This window comes from Delphinus delphis, chromosome 5 (assembly GCF_949987515.2).
Source record: "Delphinus delphis chromosome 5, mDelDel1.2, whole genome shotgun sequence".
Lineage (NCBI taxonomy): Eukaryota > Metazoa > Chordata > Mammalia > Artiodactyla > Delphinidae > Delphinus > Delphinus delphis.
This window is the reverse complement of record NC_082687.1, coordinates 87,945,261-87,956,187: the sequence shown is the minus strand read 5'-3', so window position 1 is coordinate 87,956,187 and position 10,927 is coordinate 87,945,261. Positions and strand designations below refer to the sequence as shown.

Below are 10,927 nucleotides of genomic sequence, written 5' to 3'. Positions count from 1 at the left end.
CCTCAGCCACCTACAGGAAACCTGCTGTCCTCGGGGCTCTCAACACAAAAGCCAATCTGGAACCCGACGGCAGCCCTGCTTGCCTACACCCCGACCCGCCCAAGAGTCCCTGCTGGCACCGAGGATGCCTGATGCTCAGCCGATCTTTTCAAAGTAAGAGGCAAACAAAACTGTGTGCAGAATTGGATGTTTATTTCCACCATCTGCGTGGCAATACAAGTTCAAGTAATAATGGCATCCGCTCTCCATCGTATTAGGGAACCATTTAAACATCCACAGCCATTTACTGATTATAAACACACACTAAAAAAAAAAGCGGCAAGTGGCATGTGGCCCCGCACCTGCTGCCTTTGTGTGTCAGTCAATTTCATGCCTAGGAAGCACTGGGCTCCATGGGAATGGCTATACAAGCAGTTTGGTTGGTTGTGGATTTTCTTTTTGTTTCCTGGGGAACAGCATAAACCAAGTTGGCCGCAAAATGCACTTGCTGCAAATAGATGGGAATAAATGGAAAATAGACAATGATCATAAATGCAAACAAAAATGCTGAATTTCCTAAGGTTAAAATGTCCATTTGCTTATAATTAGTAGATTAAAACTAATGAGTATTTTTACTGGCTTTCAAGAAAACTTAGCAGGGGTCACTGTGCAAAAGGCTCCTATCTCCCACCTGCCACCACCTCCACCCCAGAAGGTTTGAGTCACCAGGTGATGACAAATAGGGCATAAATTGAACATGGTGAGAGCAGGCATGGGAAATGGAAGGCACAAAGAGAAACTGATGCATTTCACAAGGGAAAAAAAAGAAAGTTTACCCAAAAGCTGTGACAATGTTTACTAGATCAACTTTTTATCTTGCAAAGGGTTTCTTCACCTCCTTCAGACCTGCCCCTGCCCTGTCATAGGCCAGTAGGTGGCTCCTGCCTCAGTTTTGACCTTAATTAGCTGTGTGACTTTGGGTAGTCAGCCATTCTCAGAACTGTGTTCTTACTGGGGAAAGCTTAAAAGGGGGAATTTCATTTCCAGGTTAACTTCTTCAAGGAGAGGTTTTGCTTTTGTTTTTTGTTCTGTTCTCTTTTTGTTTTTGTTTTTGGACAGCTTTCTAGCTAAAAGTACTTTCTGCCTTTATGGTGTAAAGGACCAATTTACTGCCTATGAACACATTTTTTGGAGGGGGGAACACTCTCTCAGCTTTTTATCTGGTCAAAAGCCCCAAGTACTTCTTAAAAGTTCCTGTCTCTCTAAAGTGGTCCATGAGATACATCAGACATTCTTCTCATTGAGCGTCACACTCAGCTCCTCTGATCCATCCCAGAGGGGGGCCCTGTCTGCCTCCCTTCTCCTCTGAAAACTGGTTTTGAGATGGCACTCAACCTTCCACTGCTCATTAAACCTGGCTGGCTGGAGCCCAACACAATGACTCAACTAGCCTTCTACACATTTATTTAGAATAAGGGTTCCCTCTATATATCTAGAATGATTACCCCCACTGCCTTATAGGCTTAATCTAATTTGGGGTTCTAACTCGCAGCCTTATGTAAAGGAAGTTAGCATTGAAATTGAATTGTTATACACGACTATGGACTGAAGTCCATTTCTTATGATAACCAGTGAAACCTGGAGCAGGTCAAATGGGAATTTCTCCAGCATCCTGGAAGATCTTTAGGAGCCCATTTGGAGTACATCCTTCATAAATCCAGTATTATTAATCCATGGGAAAGTCGTTAGAAAAACACCATCTCAAGCCTTCTTCTCTCTGCACTTGTCTAATTTTCTCTGGTTCCTCAAGCCATCTGTTTCTCACCTCTTCTCCCTTTTCCACTAAAATCTACCCTTAGGGGATCTTATTTGGATCATGACTCAAATGTAAAAAAAAAAACAAAAAACGGTAATTAGAGAAATGAACAATGATAGCATATTTGATGATATCAAGATATTATGTTAATTTGGGGGGGTGATAATAGTATTGTGACTTTTTAAAAAATGAGTCCTTTACTTAGGAGATCCATGTTGAAATGTGAGCTACACCTTGAAATGCCTGAGATTTGCTTTCAAGTAAGAGGGTGGTAGAGGGGACACGAAATTGGACTTGACAAGTGCCAAAGATGAGTGATGAATACTGGGCCTCATTATATGGTTTGCTCTACTTTTGTATATGTTTGAAATTTTCTATAATAAGTTTTCTTTAATAACCCACTCTTAGGGAAACATCTGATAAACTCATACAAACTAAGATGTCACTAACTGATAAGGATAAATAGCAGTTATCTATTTCCTGATGTATCTACACTTTAACAGGAGAAAGAAAGACTTAAGACAAAGAAATGAATCCAACAGTGGCAAATACGACGGGAGCAAAGGGGAGAGAAGGGAGGGAAGGGGCCACAAGGAAAACAGCCGCTCGAACCAAGAACTCTGAATACAGTTCCAGTCTCAATTTTCTTTTTTTCCATCTGACCTAACAGGATTTAATCAAGATCAGGCCAATAAACACAGCTACAGTTTTTCAAATTGAAGTATAGTTGATTTACAATGTTGTGTTACTTTCAGGTATACAACAAAGTGATTCAGTTTTATATAATATATTCTTTTTCAGATTCTTCTTCAGTTTACAAAGATGTAAACTTGGGAGCCACGATCGGTCATTCTACTATAAAGTCATTTAAGAATAGGGCTAAATATAATAAACTGCTATGCTTGCAGGTCTGCTGACTATACCAAAAACTTTGGTCAGATAATACAATTGATGTGGAAGTCACAATGAATGAACTTTCTCTGTACATTTTTGCTGGGTTGTGATCTGAAATTTCAAGTACATAAAATAGATAATGCACTTTAAATATGTTTCTTAAAAAGAATACTCAAGGGGCTTACCTGGTGGTGCAGTGGTTGAGAGTCCGCCTGCCGATGCAGGGGATATGGGTCCGTGCCCCGGTCCGGGAAGATCCCACATGCCGTGGAGCGGCTGGAACCGTGAGCCATGGCCGCTGAGCCTGTGCGTCCGGAGCCTGTGCTCCGCAACGGGAGAGGCCACAACAGTGAGAGGCCTGCGTACCGCAAAAACAAACAAACAAACAAAAAAACAACTCAGGTGTAAACACAAAACAAAAAGAAACTCATAAAAATGAAAGTAGAAAAATTCTGGAAAAAGAAAAAAAAGATCGTCATCTAAAATCAAGTACATACTTTTTAATTTCCACTGGAGATGAGCAAAATTCATTGATGACTCCCTCTCAAAAAACATTCTAATAAACTAATGAAGAAATTTTAATTTTTGAAATTTAATTTAAATCTAGTACAAATTGGTACATTATAGCTTTATGCACACCACCATAGCAGTTATTAATGGCAAGTGCTATGTTTTAGGCACTGAGTTAATCACTTTACTTGTTATCTCATTTAACTCTCAATCCTATAGGATTGTACCCATTTCACATATGATGAGACTGAGGTTCAGAGAGGTTAAATATGTGAACTCACATGGTCAGTAAGTACCAGTGCAGAGATCTAATTCCAAATCAAATGAGAACTACATGTAAAATTCAGATAGTACAATTTAAAAATGAAATTTGCTGAAGAAGGAAGTGACACTATTTTATTTTTAATTAAGGTGTTGCCTTTAGAAAAGATTCAATACTTCTAAGCCTCCAACTTTCTATAGTCAATAGATCCTTTGGGAAATGGTTGCTGTTTTTTTTTCTTTTTTAAATAATCTAGCCTCCACCCCCGTGACTCACGATTCTCATTATAAAGTATGCCTTTTCTTGCTGATTTCTGGGCAAGTCGATACTGTTGACTGAATCAAAAAATGGGCAAGTAATTTAATGTTAGTTATCTGTACTTTCAAATTGTATCTGGAGCAGTGATTAGGTAAAATAATATAATGCACTATCAATGATCTATTAAAAATTTATTTCATGTAATAAATTATACAATTTAGTTTTATTTATACATAGTCTACACCAAAAGTATTTTTGGAAACATCTTTTTCTTTCAGTGTAACATACAGGTTAGCAGGCTGACACCAGCTTCAATTCTAACAGCTAAAACCCCCCACAATTAAACATTTATATGTATAAATATGAAGAACATAGCCTTTCCTCACATTTCTCTAAAAGTTAAAGTTGATACCACTTGATAAAAACAAGACCATATAAACATTTCCAGATTTTGCTTAAGGTCTTAGATTGAACTGTAGAACATTAGGTCGAAAATTATAACGATATATTCATTAGCCTTGAACTCATCATCTTACATGTGTATGTTACCATAATGGCCAACAAAGAGCATGCAAGTAAAAAGGAAGGCACAAAAGGAAGCAGTGGGTAAGTCTTAGACCTGTACACTGAGTAGCCACAAGAGACAAATAATCAACACAATTTGACAGACAAGGAAAAAAACTGTTCACTGGATTTCTTGATGTTATACGTTAACAGCATATTCAATTGTTTTTATCAGATTATTCAGAAGGTATCAAACTTCTGAAATGATCAAACTTCTGTGTACACAAATTCAGTTACAAAATGAGGTCAGCCTCCTGAATGCAAAACATAACAAAACCATTTAAGGGCTTGGCAGAAATTAGTCCATCTTAGACAGTGGGAAAGAAAACCCAACTTTCATATGCACCAAATGTGGATGTATTCAAAAAAATTTCTCTGAGTGTATTATCAATGAGACTCATCAGGGTGTGTCATTGTCGTCAATTGTTGGCTATTTTCCTCTATGAAAGAACACAAGAATTTAACTCATGATGAGCTACTAATTCAATATTAAAGTAACATTGCTGGTTAAAAAAATTATCTTTGTTTTAATTTTAATTTTCCTAAAACGTTATCATAGCCATATAGTCTAAAAGTAAAAGCACATCCCATAGCTCAGACCTCAATTACAGTTCTTATTATAGTGGTTAGAGAAACAGAACCACAATAGAGGTATGTGCTATGGCAAAATATTAGAAAAAACTTAAAAGTTATCATTCTGCATATCAAGTGCCTATTGGCTGAACATAACTGTATTCAACAGTTCATATTCGGACACCTTGTCAACTAATGCAAAAAGCTAAATAAAAAGATTTATAGTTGAACACAGAGTTCCTAAGGCTAGTATCACACAGAGGGAGAATTTGTCAGCAGAGAACTTAGGAGCCAAATTGAGAATTGGATTTAAAATACCTTTCCCTGCTGTGTGTATAATTAGTAATACGTTCGGTGACCTAAAGAATATTTCATGTTATTCAATTTTCTTTTCGGGGCAGACTACCACAGCCCAATGACTTTAAAAACCAAACTCCAAAATTCTACCTGATAGTCTTAGTAAGGGCAGTCGGATCATAAAGACAGAAAAGGACATCTTAGTCACTGACTGGAAAAGATATCATCCGTTGCCCCTCTGCCCCAGTACGAGAATAACTGAGGCCAATTATGAGGATTACCAATCATTACTAGCAGGCTAAAATAAATAACTGTATGCTTTTTATACTTATATGTGGAGATGAGAGACAGCAAGTCAAAGGACACTGGGGTGGTGGCAAAGGAAAGCCTCAATATGCAGAACCTACAACATCCCTTCAAAAATTCTTGTGACTTCTCCGACCTCAAGGTCAAATTGAAACCAGCAGGAATAGAGCTGGAATTCCAAAACCTCTGAAAAGAAAGGACTAATAAAAAAAACTGCAGCTGATTTTTATGCACCAGGAATGAAATGTTATAACATATCTATCACTCACATGTGGGTTCATGTAATTTATCTTCAATTAGAATTATTATCTATTCAGCAGCTGAAGCCCAAGAACTGCTGATACACTGCAGATGAGAAAACATTTGCTGGTCTCTCGGCTCTGGCCTTTTTTAAACTAAATGATGATCCCACGATATAGATCACTCGTTCTAGAAAACAATCTTGGCTTACGTGGACGGTATGCTGCACTGCCAGCATCTACATCTGCAACATCACTTCATTCCTTTTCACAGATTCGAGAGGGTCTATAGCAACTCTTCAGCTTATTAGTTCTACAATTCAGTCTCAAATTCACATTAAAAAATTATACAATTTTTTAATCCAGGATTTACCCCTTTGAAAGAAGTTATTATAGCTATTTAAAGAACCCAGACACTTCAAATATCTGAACCCCAAAGATACAATAATTTTAAGGTAATCTTTACAATATTTGTAATTAAGTACTTTATCTCAACACAGTTGACTTCCAAGGTTGTCAAGCCAGTGTCCAAAATATTCTAACTTACCCGTGGGAGTGGCAGCTGTCTGAGCTCACATTTAACATAGTTTACAATGCCAAAACAATAGAGAAAAACACCATCCAGAAAGCTACGTGGCATTCTCTACTGTAGTGTTTTCAAAAGTTCATTCAATGCGATATCGGTAACTATTTAATTAAAAAAAGGGTTCCATCTTTAGATAAGGATACATTCAAACTCGAATAGAAGGAATTCTTAGAAACTTTAATATGCCAATAGGCAGGTTTGCAAAGTCCCCAACTTATTTGTCGGTGGAACCTTTTATACCCATGAGCATCTCTTAGGAATAAATGCTCCACAGAGCAAGTCTTGAGAAATACAGCTTTGACATCTTGGTGCATTCAGAGGCTTCACTAACTCCTTAGGCTATGAGACATCAGTCTATTTTTTAAAATTAACAACAAACGTAATAGTTATAGCCAGTACATCTGGAATTTCAGACTCAGAAAGTAAGCATATGGGCAATGAAAAGGGAATACACCTGTTCTTCATACTCCATCATTTTCACCTCACCAGCAAAAATATGTTCAGAATCCCCATGTTAACCACTCTTAATGGCAGCTGTGCAAAACACCTGAACAAACCAACCAAATATACACACTCCTTGAAGCAAAACAATGGAATAAAGTTTTCACTTTCCCAAATGGAAAAATGCACACATGCCATATTAACAATTTGTAATTACATATTTAGAAATGGTAACCTCGGTTTTCACTTAAGAATCTATATGCTGTGGAAGCAACCTAAGTGTCCACTGACAGATGAATGGATAAAGATGTGGCACATATATACAATGGAATATTACTCAACCATAAAAAGAAACGAAATTGAACTATCTGTAGTGAGGTGGATGGACCTAGAGTCTGTCATACAGAGTGAAGTAAGTCCGAAAGAGAAAGACAAATACTGTATGCTAACACATATATACGGAATCTAAAAAAAAAAATGGTTCTGAAGAATCTAGGGTCAGGATAGGAATAAAGATGCAGATGTAGAGAATGGACTTGAGGACATGGGAAGGGGGAAGGGTAAGCTGGGACGAAGTGAGAGAGTAGCACTGACATATATATACTACCAAATGTAAAATAGATAGCTAGTGGGAAGCAGCCACATAGCACAGGGAGATCAGCTCGGTGCTTTGTGACCACCTAGAGGGGTGGGATAGGGAGGGTAGGAGGGAGACACAAGAGGGAGGGGATATGGGGGTATATGTATATGTACAGCTGATTCACTTTGTGATACAGCAGAAACTAACACAACACTGTAAAGCAATTATACTCCAATAAAGATGTTAACAAAAAAAAATCTATATGCTGTTTAGTTGGTAACATTTATAGAGCTACCTTCTTTGAAGTACTACTGAATAATTCAAGTTGCTATGGAAAACTTCTCTTTACTGAGGAGTTCTTTTACTTTAGAGAAGTTTTTAACAACCTCAGCACTACTGACATTTTGGGCTGGATAAATCTTTGTTTTGAGAAGTTGTCTTGTCCATCGTAGGACGTTGAACAGCACCCCTGGCCTCCCCTCACTAGATGTCAATAGCATCCTACTAGGTTTCACAATCAAAAAAGATCCCCAGGGGCTTCCCTGGTGGCGCAGTGGTTGAGAGTCCACCTGCCGATGCAGGGGACACGGGTTCGTGCCCCGGTCCGGGAGGATCCCACATGCCACGGAGCGGCTGGGCCCGTGAGCCATGGCCGCTGAGCCTGCGCGTCCGGAGCCTGTGCTCCACAACGGGAGAGGCCACAACAGTGAGAGGCCCGTGTACCGCAAAAAAAAAAAAAAAAGATCCCCAGAGAATTCCCTGGTGGTCCAATGGTTAGGACTCCACGCTTTCACTGCTGAGGGCGAAGGTTCCGTCCCTGGTCGAGGAACTAAGATCCCACAAGCCATGTGGCATGGCCGAAAAAAAAAACCAAACAAAAAAACCCCAAAAATATCTCCAGCTGTTACTTAGATATAAGAAGCCAATCATCCCCAGTTGAGATCCATTTCTGTTGAGCAAAAATTAAAGCTTACACCTTGACCTTGACTCTGCTTTCCTGGGAAATGTCCATTTTCCAGGCATTCTGTGACTTACACATATCAACAAACATCTACTAATTAGTAGCATTAGCGATCTTTCTAAATTCTGTGTGGTCAGAAACATAAGTAATTTGTGAATGATAGAGAATGGTCAGAAGAAAGCAGTCTACACATTTCAAAGAGAATTAGAGTAATGTGTAATTTTACTATCATTATATTAGTAAGAATTATCTGAATCATAATGTTTATTTGGCAAATATTTAACAATTAGAAAAACGCTAATTGTACATTATAACCTGTTAAGGATAATGATTGAGGCAGTCTAAGAACAACAAATGTAACAATCGTCAATGGCTAGCTCAGACCATGTTCTATTCCTTGACCAAATATTCTCCATGAAATTCTCAATTCAAAAATCTCAAGTCTTGTCTTTAAACTGCTAGCTTATACGGTAGCCTCATCACTTTTTTAAAATTATCACAAAGAAACCCTTCACATGTCATCAGGAAGAATCCTGGCATGTGCCAAGAAGTACATTATCTGGTTTTAAAGCCATTTCTTCTATAACCACATCTTCAGTTTTATCATAATTGTCAACTCCAGATACATCACTCTCTTTACTTTGTTCTTTTCTTACTGTCTTTAAACACTTGTCAAGTCTATTTATGAACAAGTCCACATCCTGTGTCTTCATACCAATGGCTGATGCGGCATTGAGGTAAGCACAAGGGTAATTATTTGTATGTGACATAAAGCCTCTGAAAGTGTAGCCACTCACAGTCTGCACAGACCCAAGAGGCACAACCCTGAAAGGGAAAAGATTTACCAATTTAGTATGTCTGGTGATGTTAACAGAGTATCACCCATAAACAAAAGAAAGCTGTGTTACTAAGCCTTACACCTGCTTAGTAAGAAGTTTAATAACAGCCATAAATCGTAGCCTATGAAAACAGACTGCAGCCTTAAAATAAAATTATACAGTGCACTTCACATAGGAAGTACTACCTGATGCTTATCATTTACTTATCTTCTATTAAAGAGCTACAAGCTCTAGGAATCAAAAACACCTTTACATCTTCAAAAAGGTAAAAAGAAAGTTATTTCTGTTTTTGTATCAAATACCAGAATCTGATTTCACATATACACACTTTAATGGAATATTTAAGTTTGTAAATCAAACCACTTTGATTAACTGCCGTGTATCGCCTCAAGTAATCAATAGACTAGAATTACATCTATCTGATCACATTATGCAATGGAGGGTTTTAAAGCCAGGATCCAGCAGAAATTACATAACTGCTTACAGTGGGTTGATGGTCAGCAATCATTAAATTCAGCAATGGTACATGCATTTTTAAAGCTTGATTTCACTGTCATACTTGATATAAGCAGATTTCTAACAGTACTCTTTTTTTTTTTTTAAGAACTCAATTAAGATCAACCTAAACATAAAGACAAATAGTGGCAACACTAAAAAGCAAGGCCAAGAAAACCATTTTAGAAGTGTCAAAACTATGCTGCATATAGATATAGCTCATCAAGGTAAAAGGTGAATTAATCTAAGATGTTTTTCCTTTTAAAAAGTTGTTCTTTGATGTGAAATCTCTAACCTCTGGTAGTCAGAGAGAAATTCTTTAGCAGGAGCACGTAAAGAAGAGTACTTAGAGCAAGGTACTTTTCAAGTCATTTTTCTCTGACCTCATCAAACATAAAATGAAAAATGAAATTCATCTTAAGCTATGTACATATAAAAGCAAAAAGTAGATTTTTCAAAGGCAGTACTTAGACAAGAATTGCATAGCGTTTTCAGTTTGGGAAATGGACTTTTCCTTAAAAACATTTTCACTTAAACTTAGTAATGAAGACAACTTATTTCTAACACCATAATGTGACACCACTGAAGATAATCTAACAAAGGAAAATAAAGACAAAAATTTGTACAGAAGGGTAATGAACTTTGTTTTTATATGTCTATTAAAGCAAACAAGATTCATATCTTTCCTGTGACTATTTCACGTTCCACAGGTGACTGACTATGTGACAGCCTTGTAGATTCTCTACCTCATCATTCTTTTCCTCCACGATGAATTCTCAGGTGCAGTTCAGCACATACTTGGGGGACTTATTGTTAAAGAAAGGTGCTTTATTAGAGTTAATTTTAAAAAGTGAAATAAATCTAATCCTCTTTTAAACATACTTACCTGGCTCCAGAAACCTGTCTGGTAAAAAGCATGGAGCCAAGCCGAGTGACAGCTTTGTCACAGTGTTTATCTAGTGTTTTAAGCGTCATAGCTGAAAAAGAAAAAAGTATTCCAGTGAGCCTTGGTTCACCAGCACAAAACCACTTAAGAAACAAACAATCACAGAGACATCACTTTTTTTATTGTGCTAATAAACATGTAACATAAAATTTACCATCTTACCCAATTTTTAGGTATACAGTTCAGTGGTATTAAATACATTCAATCTCGTTACACAACGATCATCACCATCCATCCCCATAACTTTATCTTATAAAACTCACACTCTATACCTATTAAACAATAATTCCCCATTTTCCCCTCCCCCTGGCAACCAGCATTACACTTTCTGTCTATGATTTTGAGTACTCTAAGTACCTCATATCGGTGGAATCATACAGC

At 37.5% G+C, this 10,927-nt stretch overlaps 1 protein-coding gene across 2 annotated transcripts in view; it reads right to left on the bottom strand.

Annotated features, from left to right (window-relative positions):
- Positions 1-202: 202 nt before the first annotated feature.
- The window catches only part of SEPSECS (Sep (O-phosphoserine) tRNA:Sec (selenocysteine) tRNA synthase), a 43,695-nt gene continuing 32,970 nt past the window's right edge, over positions 203-10,927 (bottom strand). Inside the window, exons 10-13 of one of the 2 annotated variants that reach the window (XM_060012737.1) lie at positions 10,487-10,577; positions 8,982-9,091; positions 2,875-3,047; positions 203-487 (exon numbers count right to left, since the gene is read on the bottom strand). In XM_060012737.1, coding sequence (XP_059868720.1) covers positions 374-487; positions 2,875-3,047; positions 8,982-9,091; positions 10,487-10,577 — 488 coding nt within the window. In that variant the 3' untranslated portion in view covers positions 203-373. Of the gene's footprint in view, positions 488-2,874; positions 3,048-3,731; positions 9,092-10,486; positions 10,578-10,927 lie in introns of those variants that run through there. The other variant, XM_060012738.1, reaches the window with a different exon arrangement.